Source organism: Hippocampus guttulatus, chromosome 12 (genome assembly GCF_054856545.1).
Source record: "Hippocampus guttulatus isolate MCC_2025c chromosome 12, RoL_Hgut_1.0, whole genome shotgun sequence".
In the NCBI taxonomy this organism is placed as follows: domain Eukaryota; kingdom Metazoa; phylum Chordata; class Actinopteri; order Syngnathiformes; family Syngnathidae; genus Hippocampus; species Hippocampus guttulatus.
The window spans coordinates 1,629,558-1,655,285 of record NC_141272.1 but is presented as its reverse complement, the minus strand read 5'-3'; the positions used below and the strand labels follow the sequence as shown (position 1 = coordinate 1,655,285).

General features: G+C 49.4%; 1 protein-coding gene across 1 annotated transcript in view; it reads left to right on the top strand.

Moving 5' to 3' along the window:
• Positions 1–25,728, top strand: part of LOC147196902 (protocadherin-16-like) — an 82,341-nt gene that overhangs the window by 43,655 nt on the left and 12,958 nt on the right. Inside the window, exons 3-10 of the mRNA XM_086126218.1 lie at positions 18,231–18,419; positions 18,983–19,214; positions 19,296–19,523; positions 19,776–20,804; positions 21,674–21,861; positions 21,946–22,042; positions 22,635–22,792; positions 24,348–25,194. Of these exons, the coding sequence (XP_085982344.1) occupies positions 18,231–18,419; positions 18,983–19,214; positions 19,296–19,523; positions 19,776–20,804; positions 21,674–21,861; positions 21,946–22,042; positions 22,635–22,792; positions 24,348–25,194 (2,968 nt within the window). The remainder of the gene's footprint in view (positions 1–18,230; positions 18,420–18,982; positions 19,215–19,295; positions 19,524–19,775; positions 20,805–21,673; positions 21,862–21,945; positions 22,043–22,634; positions 22,793–24,347; positions 25,195–25,728) is intronic.

Genomic DNA, 25,728 nt, shown 5'->3' with positions numbered 1-25,728 from the left:
GCCCCGCAAACCGGTGACCCCTCCCCACCCACCCGGGGGGACTGCGGGCCGGACTCCGTGTCTTGGCTCTCCTCCCAGAAGTGACGCAAAGAACGCTAACAAACGCAACAAAAAGCCGAGCGCCGCGCGTGCGTCTTTGGGGGGGGGGGGGGCGACTTATCCTCTTCTCGGTGCTCCGCTTGAATCCCTCAGTGACCACCGTCATCAAACAAGCCAGAACCCTCTTTGGTGGGGGTCAAGGTCTGGCAGTTCCCCATCCACTCGGCGCAGCGCACCGGCGACCTCGCTCGTAGGCTGCGAATGAACCGGCGCGGAGCGTGACGTCCACCGACTGCTTTCTATCAGGATCCGAGTACAAAGCGGCTTCTGAAAGGCCCGGGCCTCATTTTTCACCAAACAGGTGCCCGGGACAGCGCTCAGCCGCCGGAATAAAGTCCATATGAGGTTTAAAATGCAGTCGGCGTAGAAGTGAGAAAACATGAGCGAGACCGCGAGGTGGAACACACTTGATTATGGCCGGAATGTTTTCAAGCTGTCCAAACACGCAACTTATCAAAGAGGCCGAGAGCGAAACGATCGCCGCTCAGCGCTCGCAAAGACAAGTCGGACGAAACGGAAGCCGGGATGGTTTAAGGGAAAATGATTTGGCATCCACGCTTTACCGTTGGGGCTCATTTGGCACATTTCCCCCTCGTCGGAGTTGGAGCGCTGGAATTCGTACAGAATGTTTGAAACCCAAAATGGTCTTGAACAAAATGAAGCTTGAGCAAGAGCAAACAAAGCTTTGCAATTTGTTGCCCGCTTCCCATTGTGGCCTCATTTGAAAGCCTCAAACCAAAACGAGCCCCTTCCTGTTCACTTTCATGCATCCACTTAACGACGGACATGCCCCCCCCCCCCTCCTCCACAAGTTTGTGTCAAGTGATGACACCGGTGTTGGGAGTGGATTTTTTTTCTTTTGGGGGGGGGGGGGCATTGAGTTTTGGGCTCTTGTGTTCCGGAACCCTGCAATACATCAATTTTCATCAGGATACACACATCTGCAAAGTTTCAGGCCTGTCGTGTCCCCCCCCCCCCCCCCCCCCCACTGAACAACCGATTGAACCGCCCTCCCTGAGACTTAAAGAAGAGCAACGGTGCCCTTTGACTCTTTGAACGACCGGGCCTTTTATAATAGCCTGCGTCACGGTCCGCCCCTGCAGATAAATCTGTCCTCGGGAGCCCAACTTGGATTTATTTCTGACCACCGCAATAACGGGACCGTTTGTTTGGGTGTCGTGTCCTTGTTTCAAAGACTGAAGCTTTTCTGTTGCAGAGGACAATCAGACTCACCGTTCGCAGAGCGTTTATTTGGTTTGGGCAAACTAAAGAGAAGGGGAGGTTTGTTAAACCTATTCGCTCAACGAAATAGATCCTGCAAATATGCTGCCAAACGCAAGCTCTCCGAATCAATACTTGAAACGGATCCGCGCTACGTAAGGGGAAAGAAATGCCTTTGCGCGCTCCTTCAGATGAACTCGCATCTTTACATCAGCAGACGGCCATCTTGGATTCCAGCTGAAGGTGCAGCTTTTTGCGATGACGAAGGGGGATTCTCTCCGGAGAGGAGAGGGGAACGCGCTCCGAGTCGCAAGCGCTTTTTGAAAAACGCCGCAGATGAAACACAACACCGTGACGCGGCGTTTGCTTTGAACAAAAGTAATGCTTCTCTCCCGGCTTAGCTCGACACGGCGCCTGAAGTGGAAAATAAAAGGAGGGAAATCAAACGGGAGGGATTCGGCTGTGCACGATGAAGCCTATAAATGGAAGTGGACGCAGATTAAGTGCGGTGTGACTGGAAACAAAAAAAAAGAAGACTTGACAATCTTCTTGTTTGATGTCCACCTTTGACAAGTGGCTTCCTACTTCTCTTTGTGGCTTATTTGAAGATCATTTCCTGCCTTGAGATGTCCTGTAACGCAATCCTGCAAAACCTGCGAGCGGCTGTCGATCGCAAAGCCAAAAACGGCACCGAGGATTACGCAGGCTAAGTTTACGTGTGATTTCTTTCTTTCCATCTTCGGCCCGCCACACCGTTAACAAAGACTGGACGGGGGGCTGGGCCGAAGGTCTTGGGGGAGGGCGCGGGGGGAGGCGGGGGCAACCGGTGGTTTGGCAGCCCTTTGACCCGGGACCTCACATGTTAGGCAGGTGGTACTTTCTGGCCGGTTAGAGCCGATTAGGGGACGGGCTTTGCTTGCAAATCTCATAAAAATATGCCTGAGACTTTGCGATATGATCAATAGGGGTATTGTGCTTTGGGGACACGAAACATGGCTGGGTGGATGGATGCTTCCAGGAAGATAACATTTGATATCGTCTTACACTTGGTGGCACGGTGACTGACTGCTTAGGGAAATGACGAGTTGCAAGTTTTGCATTCAAGTGCAAAAGCGCCAACGTGACTTGCGTCGCAGTCCGTTTACAAACCGGTGACGCTTTTCTTCGTGTTCGTCCTTATCAGGGCTGCGGGGAACTCGAGCCGATCCTTGACACCTGCGGACAATTTTGAGTCTTTCTTGAACTCCATACAGGAAAGTGACAACAAAAATGTGACACCGCATTCCCTGAAATCTTGTGCCGCGGAAGAAGGCATCCACCCACTCATTTCTGAACGGTTTCTCCTGTGCAGCATGACGAGGCTACCGCAGCCTATTCCAGCATGTTGCCGTGTACACCCTGAACACATTTCCATGTGCCCGTCTTGCTTTTTGCTCAAAGCCGCGCGGACCACTGACCTTCACGCGGCCAGCGTGGGATCGATTCGACTCCCCGAGCCTCCGAACAGGATCATCAAAGGCAGCGGATGTGTCTTTAGGTCGAGGCTATGACGTGTCCTGCTCAAAATTCCAAAAGCAAGTTCTTTAACTGGCAGGAATTAAGCGTAGCTTCGCAGGACGGAATTATCTCAAAGGTCAAATTTGGTGAGAGACGGGAGGGGGGGGGGGGGGGGCTGCGCTTTGTCTGGGTCATGGAGAGTGCAGGTTGGAATGAGCTAATATGCATCCTGCAAAGTGAAAGGCCAAGCAAAGCAAAAAGCAGGTTGCGTGCAACTGCGCCACTCAGTGATGAACCACGATTGGAATAATATTTACTGCCGTCGATGGGCCAAGAACAACCGCGGATCACAGGGGCGAACCTGACCACCAACATGAACTCCGGAGCCCCCCCCCCCCCCCCCCCCCCCCCCCCCTCTGAGGTCATTCTCTTCTTCGTCCCGGCCCACTCCTGGGTCCAATTTGCCCCGGGAGACTCTTCCAAGGAGTTAATAAAACAAGCGCTGATAAGGCCACAATTGCATGTTGAAGTGTGCTGCTGTAGCGCGAGGAGGCCCTCTTGTAGTTACCTACGCTCAAATAAGAAAGGAATGCATTATCTAATGACGCCTTTGGAGTTTTTGGACGATCGGGTTCCAGTTTAATGAAAAACAGCCATCTTTTCAAGTTGACAAATCGAAGAACGAAATAGCGTTTGCAGGTTGTGGGAGACCATCGCGCCAACAGCGACAGTCCAACCTCCTTTCAACGTATCCCGTTGACCTTTTCACCCCTAAAACATTCCCGATTTCACGTCAGTTATTTTCCATTGCCAATTTTGCTGACAAAGAACACCTTTATAATGTAAACGTCATGATAACGAGCATTTTTCCCCACAAAATAGTGAAACGGCTTTCGTTACAACGAACTGCGGGAAGCTAGCTGCGTCAAGCTAGCTGCCGACGCGTCCTTGCTTATGAACAAAATAAACGGCGCGGGATCCGCCTCTGTTGCTGAGTATCGCTACTTGTGTACTCGCACATTGTGGTACTTTCGGACTCTCGGTGCGGTCCTGGGCACTTGATCCAAAAAGACGCGTGGTAAACGGTAGCAAATGTTGCTCTCTGCGAATAGCTAAAATTGTCTCTCACTTTTGACGACACTCCGCCGAGTTGGCAAAGTCGACGATTTCGACAATCATCCGTAATGGCAACAAAATCACTTCAGAGTTCCAGGCCAACAGATTGAAAGACGACCGGAAGCGGCTTCGGGTCGCTGCGCGTTCTGAACTGTCAGCGGCACTTTTCATTGGCTGACTAAACGTTTTCAGAGATTTTGTAGGAACGCTACAAGTTGTTGGTTTCATGTCTTATCAAATCATTTTGTCTTCATATTCACGTATTTCTAAATGACATGTTTCCACTGTATCACATTTTTACATCTCTAAATGTTCATCCTGTATTATCCATCGTAGCTGGCCGCCATCTTATTCGAAACGGTGAGGACGGCCGGCCGTTATAACGCACAGATTCGTTTTGTCCCTCGAGGTACCTTGTACCCAGGTCCGACCGTACCATCGGAATCATACAAGGACATTTGAAAATCTCAATTTATCAGACCGCCCTAAGGAAGTGGAAAATGAACGTTATCATTGAACATCACGTTACACTCGGAAGGAGCTCTGTTGCCCAGCTGCGCAACGCGTTGTGGTCCAGACACATGCCGACAACATCCCACGCAAGCCTCATTTAGCACAATCATCCTCAAGATAAGTGGCCTCATTTGTTGTGGCGTGGGGATTGACTATGAAGTGTGCCAGGATCTACGATCGGGGGGGGGGGGGTTATCAACTTTGGTCCCGCCATCTTTTTCCATCTCTTGGCCGACGCGATGTTTACGGCCGGGCGTCTGAGAAACAAGCCGACTACCTTATGTATACGCAGAGACGAGATTGTTTAAAATGAATCATGCCGAGTTGGAGCAAAACTCGACATGTATACAAGATAAAATATAATTAGCCTATCACTTAAATATTTGGCCTCAAGCTAAATAAATATGCCGTCAAGGAAGCACAACCAGTTTTTGGGAAGCTTTTAAGGGTTCAGAAGAAGATCATCTGATGAATCGCAGTGAGGATGCCGAACACGCCAATCGTGTATTTCGTAGCTTTTCAAAGAACAGGAAGTGTCTGAGTTAGAGCAAGTTCGCTCTATGATTCTCTGTGCTTCCTGGAAAAGACTTTGTTCCCACGCAAGGTGTTTTCATGAAGATGCTTTTGTTTGTTAAGTGGAATGACTACTTAAGCAACTTGCGGAAGGGGAACGGATTGGTCTAGTATCTGGATAATGGGACTCTTTTTTTTTTTTCTTTCATTCTCAGGACTGGATGAATCTGATCGGCATTTTACTTCCGTTTCTTTTTCAATGATACTTTTCAAAATGAGTCTTGATTCCTGTGGTCATTCAGAATAAAAATTTGAGGTCAGTCAACTGCGACCCAAACGGCGCATGGCGTGGCAACTGTCAAGTCCTGCGTCTTCACAGGAAGACCGTCCTCTTAGCATTTTGGCCCAGCGTTTGGCGACTTGTTTTCAAATGTTTGCACTTTCAGGCTCCAAAACACTCCTGTCATGTCAAAACACGGCCCGAAACGACACCCTTTTCAGTTGAAAATGTTGCCGCGTAAACTGCCCCGTGGCCTACAGTTAAACAGACGCTTGCAGGAAGGAAGAACCTGCCAGCATCATCCTTGAGCGCTCTTCATTTATTTGCCAGTGTTTACGAGTCAGTGACAGGCTCTGTTTATGTGCGCGCTTCCGGTAGAGATCGAGTGACCCCGATGCCCGCACTTTAACCCACCTCCCGTTGCACTCCCTTGCCTCGTTTCCCCGCAGACGGACTAGCTCGCTAAAGTAAAGGTTCATCCGTGGCGGGTCGACTTTTTGCAATGCAAGAGATGAAGATTATAAAAAAAAAAAAAAGTCAAACCTGAAGTGGTCTTCCCATTGCGCGGGCGGGGTCATTCATCAGAATTCTTGGGCGCTGCGCCGTCAGCCTCTCGGATTTTCTCCAAGTTACATCATCGCAGCAGCAGCGTCTGTCGAGCCCATCGCTAAATGGAGCAGCTGTAGCCGCCAGCGGTGAGCTTTGAGCGGCCATCTGAGGGGAAAAAAAAAACTTCACGCGGGGTTGAGAATGTACAAATGCTGTGCGGGGATATGGTGACAAAAGACACCGTCTAAAATGTGAATATGTAAGTCGCACCTGAGTACAAGTGGTACCCCGACTTACGAACGTCTCTTCATACGAAATGTTCAAGTTACGAAAATATTGCCTCTTGTTACGAAATAAATTTCAAAGTACGAAAGGTAAAAAATACATGCGATCGCTCACGATGGTGATGTTTGCCTTGGACATTTCCGAAGGATTGTTAAAAGCCGACAAAAGTAAACGTCCTTGGAATAGTTCTGTACAAAACGCCAGGCCAAAACCACTTCTGAGAGAGAACATGAACTAAAAAGGGCAAAAAAAATATTTAAAAAAAGAGAATTTTATTATTTATTTTTTACATTTTGCACAACTCTCATTTATTGTGCAATCATCTAATTGTAACATGTGTTTGTTACATATTTTGATGCATTTGAGGGGTGTTGGGGGTGTCTTGGAACGGATTAGGGCATTTACATGGAAAACGCGTCTCTACTTACAGCATTTTCTAATTCAGAAAAGTCTTCCAGAACCAATTAATTTTGTAAGTAGAGGCACCACTGCATAAGAAACAGGATTATGGGGAAAAAAAAAGTGTGACTTATAGTCGTAAAAATACGCCAGTTGGAGAAACCGCTTTCAATCACGGGGAGAATACGCAAACTCCGCGCAGAATCTCGACTGTGAGGCAGGCGCACTCGCCCCCCGATTTTGTGCTTGCGCTTTCTGCTGTCTTTAGCAGTTCCGCAGGCTCTGGTGTGTTTTTTTTCAAAAATTTTTTCTCTATGATGTAATTTCATGCGTAATTTATAGCCGTTTGTTTGATTGTAAAACATTCTCATGCTTCGCTTGCTGCAAATATAGAACATCTTCTCGTTTGGAGTTTATTTGCGGGGAAACGTCTTATGAGACGGGCAAAGTTTAGTCTCCAGTTATTCATAATGCAATACTCTTCTTCTGCTTCCCAGGCCGTCTATTTTGATTATTTTATTTATTTTTTTTGTGTGTGTCTGTGTGTGTGTGTTCCAGGATTTGAGAATGAAACGGCAATTTCAGCGTAGCAATAAACATCAAAATCCATCAGCCTCCTCGGCATGCTGTGTAAATCTCTTCTCAATTGCTGCTGTCAGAGGAGTGAAGTTTTGAGCGATGAAGTCTTACCGTTTCATTAGGGCCAGACTGTCACTGTAAATTAAGCGTTGAGGAGCTTCAGAGCACTCGGGCTCTTGCCACGCCGCACATTTGGCACCGTCAAAGTTGACCGAAAGCATCACTTTCTCGCGCCGACCTCAAGTTTTGCAACAAAAGCCCGTGTGGCCCCGATGTGTTGCGTACTGTAGCTGGCGAGTGACTCTGCGGAATTCTTTCACGGATGCTGACTTGGGCCGGCAAGATCTGCTTTGCGATAAGTGTACCCCCCCACCGTGATGAATGATCTTCGTCCACCTCATCAAACATGCGCTTGGATCTTTGGGAACCGGGTCCTGCAACCGCATCTGTGCTGTGTTCGTGAATGCCATGCCGAGTGGGCAAATATGGAAGCAACCGCCCCCACAGCAAACTCTGGAGGAAGCTGAGCCAAGACCACATCAATGCCGCAGCATGCTGGGAAGGGTTCATTTTGGGTCCCCCCCCCCCCCCCCCCCGCTTCCCACCTAGCGAGATCCTTAGCCTGCCTCAGCCCACTTTGAGAGGGGAAAAGGAAGACTTCCCTACACTTAATTAGGCAGCGAAATTCAAACAACGAGGCACAACACAGTCAATTATAAAGTAAAACCGTTCATGTACATATAAGAGGACTGCACTAGGAACCGTCATTTTCTAATGCGTTTGTGCTCATGAGGGTCGTGGGGTGCCCAAGCCGATCCCAGCCGTTTTTGGGCAAGAGAGGGGGTTCACCCTGAATTGGTCGGCAGCCAATCGCAGGGCACCACACATTGACAAACAGCCATTCACACTCACAGTCTCACCCAGGGTCAACTTACCATTCCATTAACTTGCCATGCATGTTTTGGGAATGTGGGAGGAAACCGAAGTACCCGGAGAAAAGCCACGCAGGCATGAGAAGGAACATGTAAACGCCACACGGGTAGGCCGGAGCCGGAATCGAACCACGCACCTCCGCACTGCGAGGCGGACATGCTCACCAGTTCATCATTGTGTCACCCGCACTAGGAACCATTCCAGAATCTACACAGATCGTCAGTTCGTCACGGCGTTTCCGTCAGTATTTCAGGCCCAGTCCTTCCCTCGTTGGCGACAGCCAATCAGCGTCAAAATTATAATTTGCTGACCCAAAGAATTCTTTGGTTCGTGGTTAGGGTTGGGTAAAGGTCAGGAGTTTTGGTTCAAACTAGGGTTACGTTTCGGGGTTCACGTTATGGAAGGGTTAGCATTAGTTTTAGGGCTGCGGTTGGGATTACGATTCGGGGTTAGGCGGGAGGGTTCCAGGTCTACGATCACTCATGTCATATGTAGTTTAGGAATGTCGGCTTAACGGACGCAAGGCGAATGGTCCTTGTTTTCAGTCCTGACCGAATAGCTGAAAAGTCGAGCCTGGACTTTTGTTGCTCTTCAACCGGCATCGAAATCTCCGAACGACACGTTGAAAGGCCCGTGCATCCAATGCAGGCGTGTGACCTCTGGCCACTTTTATGTCCCGCAACGGCGTGCTCGCCCAAAATGTTTCGCATTGCTTGCAATGTGTCCCCAGAAACGAAAGCCATGTATGTGCTTTTTCGATTGACAACGGTAGCCACTGGACATGCGTGATTAAAGTCCAACTGCTCCGAGCGACTTTGTTGTTTTAAATACTCATTACGATTCAAAATGACTTGTTTCGTCCAAATCATTTGAACGGGCAATTTTCTTTCTTTGTTTTCTTTTCATTGGCCCCAGCGGCAATCAGCAGGCATAAGAAAATAACCGCAGGTTGGCGTCTCCTGTTTGACCCATGGAAAATAAACAGGCAAACGTGTCGGGCAGGAGCCTCTTTGCCGCTTTACGGCGAGCCGCGCTGCGTCCTTCCAGGTGGCCGATGGGTTAATAGGCCTCGCAAATATGACGGCGCACCCGGTGGGGCTTTAGCCTTGTTTACTTTTCGACCTAGTGTAAAGCTTCTTCGGAATTGTCCGTCGGAATGAATCTCGTTTGAGACGTCTGTTTTCACAGCGACTCCCAAAAGCTTCCTTTCTCAATGAGAAGCTAACATCGCAATATTTTAAGATTGTATCGACTCAGATTTTCCGTTGGAATCGCAAATAAAGGCCGGAGGATCGGAAACACGTCAACATTTCTTGGGAGTATATGCAGAATATCGCCCGAGAATGACTTTGTCATGACTTTTGGAACATTGTTAGTCTTGATTAGCCTGTCCAGATCATTTGAACGCCGAAATATCGTATGACATGCCCGAGCAGTCTCGGATGGTAGTTGCCCTGCCCATCCTAGCCATTTTTTTTTTGGAATTGCACAACATTTCTCTCTCCACGGCTCTTTCTTTCGGCCTTTTTCTGAAACCCTACTCGCCTTAAACGGTTTGATGCCTAATCCCTTCCAGATGGAAGGGCGGGATGAAAGACAGACACTCCAGTTTAACTAGAAAGTCTCATAAATGTTTAAGAAAATACTGGCCATCTTACCTCCCGCAAAATTTGTCAAAAACTAAACACTACATTCAAAGAATGGTTTGGCACCCCCGAATTCCCGTGAAGGTATCTCGTTGTATTCCGACGACTCAAGAGTCCGAATGTATACCACAGAAAGAGGCGATGACGTCACGCCTGAGATTCATCTGGCCATCCCCATTGCTGCCCGTTGTAGTGTTTTGAAATGTTTTTGCAAGCCTGAGTGAACGTTTTGACAACGCTCTCATATGGAGGTCATACTTCTAAAACACAGAGATGCAACATGCGCCTCTTTGCTAGGTCCTATCCTTCTCAGGTCAACGTAGCCTAAGCCCGTCAATAAACGAACCCGCGCCAACTCTGTTCCATTACGCTCACGCTGCAGATGAAACGCGGAAGCTAATGTTAGACTTAGGAACCAGAGCCCAGTCGTCGCCCGTCATCAGGATTTTTCTTTTCACGCTCGAAGAAGGGAGCCAAGCTCATCACGGGGAGGCCTTTGGCCTACCGACCAACTGCCGCCCAATAGATTTAGAGTCCAAGTCTTGTTTTGTGCTGACCACATGTGCAACCGACGGCCCCGTTCGGGATGTTTGGAACGTACTCTGGATGAGATGATTTGGCAAGCGTCGCAGGAGCGTATATTTGCGAGGAGATTTGATGAAAATTGGTAGCGACCTTGACGTTTTTATGCCACTTCTCGGCGGCGCCGCCCTCGGTCGCGCAGTCGTAGTTTAATGGCCATCTGGACAAAGCCTGCGCTCCACAAATCTGGAGTTAATTGTTCCACTCATGTCATGCAAGGACGTCGAAGACGAGCGGGGCATTCACACACGGACTGTTTTTGTTCTGTAATTATCAAGAGTGTAAATAAGCGTGACTTTCTCCGGCGTCTGCGTAATATTACCGAAAGCGTGGACAAAAGAAGCGATGCAAATGGAAAAAATTGGGAGATGATGTCAAACTGTTCACTCCAAAGGGTTCAAAGGCGCCTTCCTTTCAGTTCGGATTCTTTTGTGACCCACACGCTAAAGACTCGGGCCAAACCTTCCATTGCGCCTGGTGGGCGCTGCTTTTTTGTTTTTTTGGTTTTTTTCCCTCTCTCTCTTTTCTTTGGGTCCGAGCGTTCATCCAAGCACTTTGGTCGGGACTAGCAAAACCATAAAAAAAAAAAGAGTTCCAGTATGAGCCCCTTTGGTCATGTTATTTGCTACGGTTATTAACAATTTCCAGATGAAAGCTAATAGACTGAAAGCTGTTCCATGATAGCATGTCTCAAGAATCCACCGCTTTTTTTTGGGGCGGGGGGGTTCCCCCTCACGGTAGGGATATGTATACTTCAAAGACTATAAAAACGTTCAAATGGTGTGTTTTATTTTTATCCTCTTTGCCGCTGGCCACCTCTGGACTTTTTGTCTCTCCAAATATGAGAGGAACTGGCCCTTGCGGTGGCTTCTTGACGGTCAGAACCTCTGAACCGTCATCAAATGTGGATGCCCGGCCCAAAATTGCAGTCCTTCAGAGACAACCACGAGCCGTACGACTGCAAATTCCCTGCTTCTGCATGAACATTTGAAAGTGTTTTAACTGGTTCTATCCTTTGCAAAAAAAAAAAAAAAGAAGCTTTGCACACGCTTCGAAACTCGGTTCAGAACTGTAGTAAGCGTTGGTTGAAACGGTGTCGATGGTTGAGGTGTGGCGCTGGACGCGTTGTCCGAGCTGCCTCAGCGTTTCCGTGTGCCCAGCAAGAGGTTTTTGTCCTCCTTTGCTCAGAAGGGATGCCCGGACATCATCAGCGGCAGCGGCGGCAACCGCGGCGGGCTTTGCACCAGCTGTGCCAATCCCAAAGCTGTTTTTCTGGCCGCATTCCCGCAGCCCGCCCACTGGACACATTTCTTTGCAGCCCGCACTTCCCGTTTTACCTTTTTAACGATCAGCATGTTCTTCGCCACCTGCAATTGTTCGCGTAGGAGTCAAGGCTCGGCCGGCCTTTCAATCTGTCACGGAAATAATATTTGATGATGACGACTTGGGGGTTTTGACCACTGGTGGTGATTCAGCATGTGGCCTAAAATCTCCAAACCGGCTGGCGTTCATGGCGGCCTAAGCGCTGCGCCTTGAGCCACCATTTGGCGCGATCTGGATCAGCTGGGTGTTTTCATTGTTCGGAGTCTCAAAATATCGGATGTATTATACGGTTCTTTTGAATAGGTCGCAGTTAAACCGACAGCCTGATTAGCGTTCGTGTTAGACTCAGGTGAGCCGATGTGAACCCATAAAAACAGGAAGAGCGTTTATAAAATTTTCGTCCACGGAGGCGGCGCTTCATGACCCCATCCTTGTCAAGTAGCTTACAGTATGCATCGCCAAAGTCATTTTTTTTTTGCATCCGTATCTATGGTTATTGATTTAAGGACCCCTCCACAGTTATGCCTGTTCAGATTTAAACCACATTCGAGCTTTGCGGCCAAGCGCTGCAGCGTTCAGGTAGCCAAGCGAGATAAAAGCAAAGCGTCATAAATTTCAAGCTCGAGCCATTTCGAGACGGGGTGTTTTTGGATCGGCTCTCCTTTCTCATCTGCGCAAGGTTGAGCCGTGACCGTGCGGAAGATTGACTTTATTGCACATTTGAGTTTGCTGTCCATCTTTTGCACGACGCTGATGAGCCATGACATCGTCTCCCCGATGTTTGCAGGTTTTCGCACTTTTGATTGCGTGTTGAAGGTGCACCGAAGGGACATTTTGCATTCGGAAGGTGATTGATGCGTGCGATAATTTCCCGGCGGGCAAACATTTACATATGCGCTCCATCGTTCTGCGGCCTGTTTAGATTGGCAGGCGGCGGCGCGCTCCCGATCGGCCGGGCCTTCACGGTGGAGCGACGCGAGACGGATTTGTTTGACCGGGCCGCCGGTGAATCGTGGGGGAGCGTGATTAAAAACCGCCTTTCCGCCAGCTCTCACTTTGTTGGCTTTCAATGGGCTTCGGTCCTCCGCTGCTCATTTTCTCGGGGTAGTCATTTTCACGGCGTAGCTCGGCGAGAGGAACGGTAGCCTGGGAAAACAAGGCCAAAGTGACCTACGTACGTTTGCGTTGTCCTCTAGGACTTGACAAAAGCCCGGGTGCTCCATCACACGCTCGAGTGCGAATCCAATCGAATGCGATCCAGGAGCCCCATCAAATATTCTGCTGCTGCCAAGCTAATAACGCTCCCTTTCGGTCAGACGGGTATAAAACGAGGATTGTTTGAGGTAGCATGTTGGGTAAGTTCAGGGAGACATGATCCATCCATTGCCTGAAGCGCTCACCTCATCCTCACGAGAGTTGCGGGCGGGCCGGAGGCTATCCGGCCGTCTTCGGGCCGTAGGCGGGGCACACCTTCAACTGGTTGTAAGACGATCGCAGGGAGAGATTAAACAGATGCATTTTTCTTTCCTCGCGGTCTATGACAGCTCCCAAGAGTCCTTAAAATAAAAAAGCGATTCTTCAAAATCAAAATAAGGATAATCTCTAAAGAGTAGACTTGTAGCGGTCTGGTTGAAATCCCCGTAAGTGGGTGCTCAAACTGCAAAAGGCAAGAAAATCCTTTGACTTTTGAGAGCAATGATGCTAATAATGACGTCGCTCGGCCTGACGTTCTCTCCGACCGCAAAGCAAGGTCGGCCAAATGGGCCAGCAGCGTTTTTGGGGGGGGGGGTTCTCAGAGCGTCAGGCTCCCTGATCAATTTCAGCATACGGAAGATAAATATACACGCGAGGCGTGCGAATCTGCTTCTCTTTAGCGGATCGTCAGACGGTCTCCTGGAATCTGGTGGGAGAGAACCGCAGTGTGGCCCACTTATCGTTGGATTCTCCAGCTTGTTTTACCGAAGGGGCTCGAGGAGCGAACGGCGCCTGATAAGACGCCTTCCAATCGCGCCTCGCTCACCGACGCCGAGTGCGGTGAGAAAACCTCGAGCTGCCCCTGATCCAACATCGCTCCCCAATCTTTTGGAACTTTTCATCCAATTCAAATAACGGCTTGTGTAATGCCTCTCTACCTTGAAGTGGAAACAGTTTCATAGGATTGGGGGAAATCGGCCCCCCAAAGCAACATGACCAAGTCATGAGGAGTGTACGGAGGGATTTTTTTCCCCCCCTTTCCTTTGGTAATTTCCGCCAACTTTATTGACTGCTTCCTTGAGTTTTTAACACCTTTATGTGCCCAGTAACTATGTAGGACATCCTTGTGAAACAAAACACCCCAAATGAATAACCGGACTGGGACTGTTTTTATTATCGGTTCTTTTAATTGTCACACAAGTTGACCGCCGCTTACGAAACACAATAAATTGCCTACTCAGCCATAGCGTTGAAAATACCGGACACTAATGCTTGGAAAGTGAGCCGCTTCACAGAAAGACAAAGCGCAGCTCACTTGCTCGCACGCAGTCGACATTCTTTTGTTATTATTCGTGTTGCAACAGCCGTACTGCATTGAGAAGTCATGACAGAGACATTTGGGTAGTAGCGATATTTTTTTTTCTTTTTTGGCCTCCACACTGAAGCATGTACCTTGCTGATCATAGTCAACTCTCCACCTGATCACAGACGGACTGCTGAAAGTTGACTCTCGGCTTCCACTTCTGGTGTTTCACACATCTACATTTCATGTTAGCTTCGCGGTTCGCAGGCCTTCTTTGTCTTCTCCTGTTATCGCTTCTTATCTTAGTTACGTAAATACTCCTCATCCTTCTTTTGTCATAAGGAGACTTGTAGCGTTTGAAGTGTAGCTTTTTCGGTGCTCGGGAGGCGTGGATAGTGACTTAGAGGAGCAGCTCTGGACAGTGTTTAGCCGTGCTAGCTAGCCGGCCTCAGCTAGAAGCTGGTGCCCCCGATAGTTTCCGACTAGCCATTAAGTTTACTCTAAGCATCACTTCTGATCTTTTGATTTTCTACGTTTAATGTTAGCTTAGCGGTTCGCATGCCTTTGTTGGATTTGCCGCGCCCCGAAGCCGTTTCCGATCATATTTCGTAAATCTGTAGGCCTCAAAACTCTGCCGTGATTTTTTTGCCATTGCAGACGAAATCATCGACTTTGCCAATTCGCGGTCTCGGCTGAGCGTCGTCTGGGAGACTCCCTTTTGAGAGTGAGAGACAATCTCAGCCTTCGCAGACAGCGAGATTTGCTTCCGTTTACCAGACGTGTCTTCAGACCATGTGCTCAGGACCGCGCCATGCCTCCGGAAGTAGAACCGCATACGAGTCGATCAATAGCGTTGCTAAGCCACAGAGCGGAATCCCGCGCCGTACATTTTATTCCGAAGCAAGGTCATGCCGGCGGTTAGCTTGCCACGGTAACGAAGGCCTTTTCACTATTTTGTGGGGAAAATCTGGTCCTCGAAGTTGTAAAGGTGTCCGTTCTAAGCAAAATGGGCAAGTGGCGAATGAACCACGTGAAATCGGGACTTTGAAATGTAAACGTTGTAGTAGTGAAAACGTCGAAAAGCCGTTCAACTGCAGAAGGAGCAGCAATCCAAGCTCATTTTTAAAAGCATTTCTCAAAGTCATTGTAAACAATTGTATGTTTGCTCTGTATAATGTCTCTGTTCTTGCAAAACGCTTTGGCTTGCTCAAGTCTTTGCAGAATATTCGTGCCACAGCACACTACAAGTTGACAACGGTGAAGCTACAGGGAAGGGAGCAAGACTCGCAGGGAAAGGATCTTGTCGTGACATTGTCGCTCAGCTGGGAGCGTTATTCATTTTTCCTCCTCAGACTTTCTACAAGGCTTGTTTTGAAGCCAACGCGGCTGTGTTTTATTGGGCTCTGCGTGTCCCTTTGGGTTTATGGTTTGCGGCTTGGCTAATTTTCCAATGCCGGTTTTTCATTTGCATACGACCTCACGTTGTCTCGTGTGGGAAGTGCCGATCTCCTGGACCGCAAGGGGAGACGCCGCCGCCGAAGCCGCCAATGGAAATGATAGCTTTGGGGCACTTGGCTCCAAGTGGTAGCGACTTATGCAAATTTGCGGCGGGTTATCTGTGAGTTCATTCCCACCGACGTGCCTCACGCGTCTGCAGCACACTTTGTGACGGTTTGAGGTTTCGCAAACTCATCTGAACTGAGTTTTGAGCTGAAGCAGCAGAAGCTTCCTTCTAGCTCCTCCGCTCGGATTTCTCCACTGCATTTTCTGTTCCGTACCATAGTAACAGTTGCATCGAGTTTATTTATGCAGCATATGGGTGAACGACGGAGAGGGGCTGGGGGGATGGGGATGGTAGCGGCCAAATTGGAAAACAAGTAGTGTCTCCTTGAATATCAGAGCGAATACAATGAGCTCATCTGTTATTATTCGAGCCTGAGCACCCGACGCATGTAAAAAAAAATTAACAAAACTCACACAGGGATGCCTGCTGGGAAGTTTGAAAAAAATAAATACTGTAACCCCGACACCACTTTTATGGATGCATATGAAATTCGGTTGATACGTCTATCATAAGAGGAGGCAAGAAAAAGCTTCGGTGACCCATTTTTGAAATTGGACTGGAAATCCGAAGTTTTGGTTCAAAAATAGACACTTTAGGTTCGGAATTTCACAAACGCCAGCTCGCTAAATTGGCTCAGATGCGCTCTGCTCAGTTTTCCTAGACCGGTGATTCTCAACTGGTGGGTCGGGACCCAAAAGGGGTCACGCACTCAAATTGGGTGGGCCACAGACAACTCTTAAGTACAGTTTTTGTATGTCATTGTTATTGTTTAAAAGCAATTTGCTTTTAGCCAAAAAGTTGTATTTTCAGAGGCTAGCATTTAAACAAAAAACAAACAAAAAAAACTCTTTATTGTTCTTCATTTCCATAAAAGTGCTTCGTGTCTCAGGACAACAGCAGTTGAGAACCACTTTTAGAGATGCCAAATGGCAAAGTCATTTTTTTCTGTGTCTATGCCATCTAATCACGGCGGGCCCCGGGGCCAAATTTCGATGATCATTTTGAGGATTTGCCATGAAAAATTTGTATGCGGCGTCATTCAGTTGTACCAAGCTGCTGTTAATCATTTTGACCCGGTTCTCAACCAGAAACTCTTCCTTCAACTCCCTACGTTGCCAAACAGCTGGCGAGAAAACAAGCACCCAAATGCTTCAGGCTCACTTCTTTCACTGAAATGTTTGAATCTTACATCGCTAGCCAGCCGGCCGGTGCGTGCGCGTTAAAGATGGAGTAGCTGACTCCTATGGCGCTCGGTTTCCCCTTTCCTGGTGCGGTTTATTATTTTTCTCTTTGGCTGGCGCGCTCACTCCTACACGCCACTCGTCCGCCGTGAGGAGTTACAATGCACGCCTCCCATCTGCTGCTCCGACATCAGAGTGGAGCCTGAATGACTGCTTGCCCCCCTTAAGCCTTCATCGCCTCAAATGAATGATTTTACTCACACTCACTTCTTCTTTTTTGGGGGGCGGGATGATGAGTCTAGTTTTTGGATGATGAACCTTATTTTCCTTGGCCATGCTCGTGATGACAATTCAGGTGTTTGGACATTGTAGAAACAGGTTCTTTTTTTTTTTTTTTTTTTCCTGCATGTTCAACTTTAAAGGGCTGAATGCCAGCAGACAGGCATTTACACTCATGCTGTCATGGACGAACATTTGTATTTGTCTTTGAAACTCAACACGTTCTGGATGAGCGTTTGGAAAGTTGAGCTATGACTTTTGGAGTCCAAACGCGAGCAACTGACCGACAGTAGAACCGATCACTTGAGATTCGAAAAGATAGACCTCCCAATGACGGCATGACCTAAAAAAAACGCAAGCGGAGACATCGGCCCGACTGGTGACTTTACGATTTGTGGTTCCCAAAAGTAGTGGTGTCTTTCTATGATGAATTTCGATTTACAGGACCTAAAAAAAAACAAACAAACAAAAACGAAGGGATTGTCAGTATGGGGGCAAAGCTCCAATGAAAACGTAACCCCCTTTCATGGAGCTCATCATAAACATGTTCGCTTTAATCCCGCTGTGATAATTTAGTTGCAGTAGGCCTCCTTTCGCAGCCAACACTTGCAAATGATTATACACTGCCGGTCCCCAGAGGCCCCCATTTTGCATCTCTGGAGATGCCGCAGTAAATGACTCGGGTGGCTGACGGCTGGTGAGCTACTTTTACGACTCTGGCGGGTTCCAGCCATCTGTAGATAGCGCGCTTTTATTAAAACCACACCACAAGCGGGACATTACAGGGTAGAACGCGCCACACTGAAGCGAACTGTGTGGTACGCCGCCGTTCCGCAGCCGCCACCGCCGCCGTCACTGTCCTTTGTAGACAGACGCCATTCCCGAAGCAGGCAGTTTTTCCCCCCGCGCTGGCATCCTTCCCGGTTCCTGGAGAAGTCATCCTCTTTGGTTTTCCCTCAGAGCCCACATCCTGCCAGAGGGCCTGCTTGGCTCAGATAAACAAAATAGAAAGAGTCCAAAGATGCTCTCAAACAGCACCTGCGACCATATTCTCGCTCGACTATCGTATATCCTTCGATCTGGTCTGCTTTGCTTCCGACATTTGGAATGACGATTATTCAAACACCTGTGGGTTGTTTTCTGTTTTTTTTTTTCTTTCGTGTCTTCTCCTTAGGTGATGGCAACGGATGAAGACGGCGGTTCCTTTGGCTCCATCACCTACTCGCTGAGTTCGGGCCCCAACAGTGCCATGAACTCCCAGTTCACCATCGACAAGGAGACCGGCGTCATCTGCACTCGCGGCGCGCTGGACCGGGACCAAGGCCAGAGCAGCTACGACTTCACCGTCACTGCGGTGGACGGGGTGAGCCGCGGCCTTTCTGAAAACAAGGCTTCATACGAACGCGTCCCATAAACCCAGCAACGCGCCGCGTGTTGTCATTCGGGGTCACGTGGCGGCCAGTCGGCGGACGTGAGCATCCCGCTGGATTTATGTCCGATATCCCTGTGAAAATACAAGCTGAAAAATGAAAGAAAACGACGGCCACGTTAAAACGATTAGTTGAGGGGGGGACAAAATACCTTCGCTGTCAGCCGGTAATATTTTATTAGTTTGAACGGCCGCCTCCTTTGTTTTTGCCACCTGGTCCAAATGAAATGGCTGCATTGTATTCGGTGCAAATGAAAAAGCCTTCATGAAACAGACTGCGGAAAAGACCTCTTGCCCCCGGGCCGGCCTCTCTCGGGGGAGGCTATCAATCTGATCTGTTGGGACTGTTCTCCGAGGTCATTCTATACATAGACTATTTTCCCCGGGGTTTATTTCGACACCATTATTAGGGTCGACTCGCAACGCCGGCGAGTGTTTGGTGATTTATCCGACATGACGGTCTGAAATAACAAGGGAGCTTTTTGATTCTCGGACAGGGGGGACTGAGCACACTCGCCTACGTGAAGGTAGATCTGCTGGACGTGAATGATAACAGACCCGCCTTCTATCCGCTGAGCTACGCCGTCAGTCTCAGCTCGCAGAGCGCTCCCGGGACCTCTGTGGTCCGAGTGATCGCCTACGACCCAGACTCGGGAGAGAATGGCCGGATTACGTACAAAACTCTATCTGGGGGGTCTTCCTCTTACTTCACCCTCAACAAAGACACAGGTTTGCCGTATTTTCCACATTTTGGCCTTCAACGTACACGCCAGATCCAGATCGACTCCACGTGCGCTCTTGTTTGCGCAGGTGTGATCTCTCTTTCACGCTCCGTCCACGGCAAGGCCAACTCGGTCATCGCGATGGTGATCTCAGCCCAGGACGGCGGCGGTCTGGCCTCCCTGGCGAACGCCAAGGTCAACATCAGCGTGGTGGCGGGCGCGGTGGCGGCCCCCGTGTTTGAACAGGCGCAGTATTACTTTGCAGTTTCCGAGGACGTCTTGCAGGGGACTGTCGTGGGTAGCGTGCAGGCCAAGAGTAAGACAGGTACGTCGCGACCCGGATGATGCATCGCGACTTCAGCGGTGTCGGCCGACACACTTACCTCAGAATTGACATCGCTCATAAATTCCATTTTGCCGATGTGTTTATACATTCGTATTCGCAGACCTTTATGTGCACCCTGGAAAATGACAAATGGCATCTCCGGAGCGTGCTTAAGTGCTTTTCACCGCAGCCTCTCGGGTAATGATGACTTCTGGTTTGCGTCTCGTTTCCCCCTCCTTACAGGCCCCCCCAGGGATATGGCCTACACCATAAGCTCCGGGGACCCCGCGGGATACTTTACAGTGGATGCAGACACCGGAGCTTTGCGAACCAGTCTGTCCCTGGATCACGAAGCCCAGCCCACGCTCGACTTGGAAGTGCAAGTCCGCACGGGGAACCCCCCAGCGTTCGGTCAGACCCGCGTCCACGTCACCATTGAGGATGTCAATGACAACCCGCCCGTGTTTCTTCCCTCATCCTCCGAGTCCCTGCTCCTGCCAGAGCACACCGAAATGGGGACGGTGGTATATCGCGTCCAAGCTGAGGACAGAGACTCCGGAGCGAACGGCCAACTGTCCTTTGACCTGTCATCTCCGAGTGGTGTCCAGAGAGCTTTCAGCGTAGAACGCAGCAGCGGTGAGATAAGACTGGTAGGGGTCCTCAACTATGAGAGCGTCCCCCGCTATGATCTCCAAGTGGTGGCCAAAGACAGTGGTGTGCCTCAGCTTAGCGCCACTTTGATGCTCGTGGTCCATGTCCAAGCCGAAAATGACCAGGGACCCGTGTTTGATACTCTCAGCTACAGAGTGGAGCTCAAAGAAGGCACGCCCATCAATACGCGCTTCCTGCGGGTCCGAGCCCTCAACAGAGAAACCTTGGGCTCGGCTTACTCCAACCCTCTTTCGTATCATCTGCGACCAGATGGCGATGCCGCCGGTTTCGGCATCGCTTCGGACAGCGGCTGGCTCTTCGTGAAGAGCGCCCTGGACCGAGAAGTCAAGGACATGTATCTTCTGACCGTGCTGGCCAGCGCAGGTCACGGACAGCTGAAAAAGACGGGCAGCGCCACCGTGAGGATATCCGTGACGGACGAGAATGACAACTCGCCTCGACTCGCGCAGCCCAGAGTCTTCATGTCCGTGAGGGAAAACCTGCCGGTGGGGACGGGCTTCGGTCACGTGTTGGCCACCGATCGGGACAGCGGCTCCAATGGACGCCTCGGCTATCGTCTGCTGCACCCCGACCGCAATTTCCAGATAAATTCACACACAGGTCAGTCGCATGCGCGCGTACCGTTTTACCATGTTTCGAGATTCATCCGTCCTCAAGGATGTGTCAATTAACTCATTCACTCCCAAAGACGTATTTAGATGTCTTTTCGGACGCCACACATTTAATCGCAGCTCCTCATTTTATATTGACTGTACTTGAAAAGGGTCTGAAAGGCCGCCATTCAATTTAAAGAGACTAATAGACAACTCAATTTCAATTTGAGGCTTCAGTTATCCTTAGAAGCGCACTTTTGAAGTGGCAGGAACGGGTAGAACCTGCAAACTCCATTTCGAAACGTTCCGGTTGAGTTTCGAACCCAGATCTGCTGACTGTGGCTGTTGTATTAGCCACTGTATATCACTGTAAGAGTTCTGTCAAGAATCTCATCAGATCATTAATTCATACCATTAGGTCTGAACCGAGCCAATTGCTTTCGTTGGAAAGGCTGCAAATCAAAGCTGCAAATGTTTTCGTATGACACATTCATGACACACTTCCCAGCTCTCATGGAATTATTTCAATTATTCAGAAATAAAATCAATTAAAGCTAAACTTGCGTCTCCTCCGCCCCCCCCCCCCCCCCTGCTTCAATGAATAATTCAGACAGCGGTGACAGCGCCTCGTTGCGCTCTAATTGGCCCGCTGACTCTGTTAAGCTATGGGAGGAGATGCAGACTCTGATTTGCGATCGCTTTCTGGCAGCGTCGCGAGTCTCAACAGCATCTGTCAAACTCGCAATGCGGATCTGCTGATGCGGATCTTCTGCATCGTATCGTCCCCACGTGTCATCGGATCAAAGCCTGTTAGCTGTGCAGCACAGTACTTGTACCGGTACCCGAGCTCAGATTGAAGTCTCACGTCTCTCTCAGGTGAAATGAGCACCAAGGCCACTCTGGACAGGGAGCAGCAGTCCAGCTACCAACTGGCGGTGGTCGTGCAGGACGGAGGCTCGCCTTCACGCAGCGCCACGGGTACCGTCTTCGTCAGTGTGCTGGATGACAATGACAACGCCCCGACTTTTGTCCACAGCCACCCGGGGAAAAAGCTCATCTTACAGGTGACGCCACGAGACTGTCGACAAACAAACAAACATGACAATGCCGATCGTAACTTTGCTCCTATTTATTTGCCTGATGAGCAGGTATTGGAGGGTCAGTCCTCTGGGGTTCTGCTGGGCACGGTACAAGCCAAAGACCCGGACGAAGGCGAGAATGGCACCGTACTCTACTCTTTGTCAGGTACAGCAAAAGAAATCGGTGATGGCTTAGTTCTAAAGTGAACCATCATTTGCACGTTGCTAAATATTCAAAGCCATAAGAACTTGATGGGTCGGACGAACCCGCACCCGTTGAGCTCACGGTGCTAAAAACACAAGTTCCCTGTTTCCAAGCTCAATCAAAAAAGTGAATTTCAAGAAAGTGTTCATATTACAACCGTCGTGAAGTTCTTTTGTTTTATGGTATGTCATTTCTGATTTTGTTGCAGTACGTTTTAGAGCTAATACTCTCACTAGCTTTAGCTAGCTACCAGTTGGTGATTTTGGAGAGCTAAAAACAACTTTCTCTCGTTCTTGGCATCATAAAAAGCAAATGCAACAAATGAAAATAATCAAATTTGACTTGTTATTATTTCCATCTGGTTATTCTGACAACTAGCTACCTAGCTAGCCGGCAGTATATTGTGATCGAATAAGGTTATCGGTTCAAAACATCTGGAAAAAGGGGTGTGCCAATGTATAGCAAATTGAACCCTATTGAAGATAATTTTTTTTCTATGGAGCCTTACCTCATCTATTTGTACAGTAAACTTTGAGGACCTGATGTCTTGCAGGTCCGAGGGTCGAGCGCTTCTTCCTGAACCCCAACACAGGCGAGCTGCACTCGTCGTCGCCCCTCAGCCACTCGGAGCGCCCCGAGTACTCGTTGACGGTGACGGCGAGCGACCGAGGGCTGCCGCCTCGCAGCTCCTCCTGCTCCGTCACCATCCAGGTCAGACCCGAGCTGGAGCCGGGCCAGCCCAAACAACGCGTGTGGTGGTGGTGGGGGTGGGGGGGCGAGGGTCCACGTCTGCGGGGCCCCTCAGACGTATCAGACAAGGCTCATTCCCCTTTTCTCGCCGTGACATTTCAAAAGAGCTTTTTTTTTTTTCTTTCACTGGAAAAGCGGGTGTGAATCAAACACTCCCAGCTGGCTGGTGTGATGCGTGCCAGCTGCGATCGAGCCTTTTCGCGGTGACTTCAACACTCTTTCAAAACAGAAGCCCCTTTTGACATTGAGTGGCGGTGCAAAATAGCCCATTTTCAGCCTATTATTTTGAAAGTCCTTCTTTTCATTTGTAACCCAGAACGGAACGCTGACACTGAAGAAGGGACATCTCGGTTCCAGGAAAATGGCGTTGCCAGATTGACAAATTTATAGCTGACTTTTTCCTAAGACTTAAAGACATAATTATTTAATAATTGGATTAAACGGGCCAATGTTGTTCTTGCCTGCTGATGCGTTTATTTTACGTCCTTTAATCATCTCTTGCCGCTTATTTTCCAAGTCGGTCAACATTCAGAGCTGGAAGGGGCTCACTTTTTCCATCTAATGTGGAAGCAATTTATAGCATGTCATGTCGCATATCGTCAAAAAGCTTCGACCGACTGCGGTGGGCTTCCACAATGATGCAACGGCGCGTGTCCAAATGTGGAAAAATAGCATGACATTTTTCAATCAGTTTCCACTCCCTCTTGGAATTGCTGTTTCATATTATCCTGACGAATCGATATCTATTTTTGCGATAGTGGTGGTTGGGGTCAACATGCCTGAGAACTCACCAATGTGAGTTATCTTGACAAAAATCGACTTAGAGGTCTTGAAAATGGCCGTCCAAAACTCACTCACACTACCCACTGAAAAATTATTCAAATTTTCGAGATTTCAATGGAAACAAAAGGGAGGAGAAAGTCTCAAGAACCCATGCTGGCGCAAATGAACATGAAGTCAAGGATTTCAGATGGAAGCTGCCATTTTGAGCAAATTCCAGGGCTTGTCCCAGTGGATGAGTGGCTAGCGCCTTGACCTCACAGTGCAGAGGTCGTGGGTTCGATCCCCCTCCCTGTGTGGAGTTTGCATGTTCTCCCCGCGCCTGCGTGGGTTTTCTCTGGGTACTCTGCTTTCCTTCCATATTCCAAAAATATTATTGAACACTCCAAATTGTCCCTCGTTGTGAGTGTGAGCGCGGATGGTTGTTGGTCTCTGTGTGCCCTGCGATGGGCTGGCAACCGGTTCAGGGTGTCCCCCGCCTACTGCCCGAAGACGGCTGGGATAGGCTCCAGCACACCCCAAAGAAAAATCTTCAAACTGGTTTCGTTCCCCCGCTGAGAACGCATAGCTACATGGCAGCAAGTGCATCAGATCTGTTTCTGTTTTGGTCCTAAAATCCCAAACCTATTTATGGTTTTCTACTTCATGTGATTAGAATTTACCACCGCTTTGGAGTCATGCTCTTGACTCCTCAAATAAACCTCATGGTTGTTTTTATTCATTTTTCTTTTTACAGGTTCTCAACATGAGCAGACCTTCTTCAAAGTCCAACTGGCATTCTCTAGCTTTCAACTCCGTGGAGGAGGCCAAGCCGGGTTCGGTGGTCGGCTCCGTCCGCCTTCACGATGGAGAAACCCCGGCAGAGGGCGAGGTTACCTACATGGTGGTGGGCGGCACAGACAGGGACGGGACTTTTGTGGTGGACCGCCTGACCGGCGACGTCTACCTGGCTCGGCCTCTCGACTATGAGCAGGACGCGCACTACACGCTGAAGATCGAGGTGGATGACTTCTCTCAGGCTCCGCCCGTCAGCACCCTGGTCCACGTGGACATTAACGTAAAGGACAGCAACGACCACGCCCCTCAGTTCCCCGAGGACCCCGTCACGGTGGTCGTTTCGGAGAGCGTCCGGCCGGGTACTTCCGTCTTCACGTTCCAGGCCACGGACAAGGATGGCAGTGGGCCCAACAGTGACCTGAGGTACTCCATCCTCCAGCAGCATCCGGAAATACCCGGTCTGCTCACTCTGGACCCTTCCACCGGGGTCCTTACCTTAAACCAAGAGCTGGATCACGAGGTCATCCCCAGCCTGATCTTGGTGGTCAAAGCAACGGACTCGGCGCCGGACGCGAGCGAGAGGCAGTGGAGCTCGGTCACGGCCAGGATTTACGTCACAGACGAGAACGACAACCCGCCGGTGTTCAGCTCGCCGACGGCGGTGAGCGTGATGGAGGACCAGCCCATCGGTTTCGTGGCGCTCTATGTCATGGCCAGGGACGCGGACCGAGGGGAAAACGGCAGGGTGACCTACAGAATCCAGTCGGGCAACACGGGCGGAACCTTCAGCCTCAACCCCAACACCGGTAAGAACTGCCCAAATATTTTCCCACCCCTCCGGCAACAATTTTTCCCTAAAAAGTGACGAGCAACAAACCTCGCGAGTCTTTGTGCCGCATTGGAGATTTGCGGAGACTCCGAGATTCCTTCCGGAGCAACTGTTCGCCCCTCCGTCTGCATCCAGACTGCATATGGATGGCGCTCGCGCAAAGCCACGACGAGCGAATTCAACCGCACGAAAGCCAGCGCACTTAAGATAAGGAAATTAGTTAGTGTTTTTGTTATTTTGTTTTTTAAAGCCCATCCTTACGGACAAGGGCCTTTCAATTTTAGTTGTTAATTTTGGGTCACGTACTGGAAGCAGTGCGGCCAATGCGATGGACTGGCAAAAATAGACAATTGGGGGGAAAATCGTAATGCAATTTCGGGGAACAAATTTTACAATTTAGTTTGCAAAAGATGAGCCATCGTAGCTGACTGCAAGGAAGCAAATATGCCACCCTCCTTTTGTGTTCATTTTGTCCCCCCCCAGTAAATTCATGCCTTATCGACCCAATGAC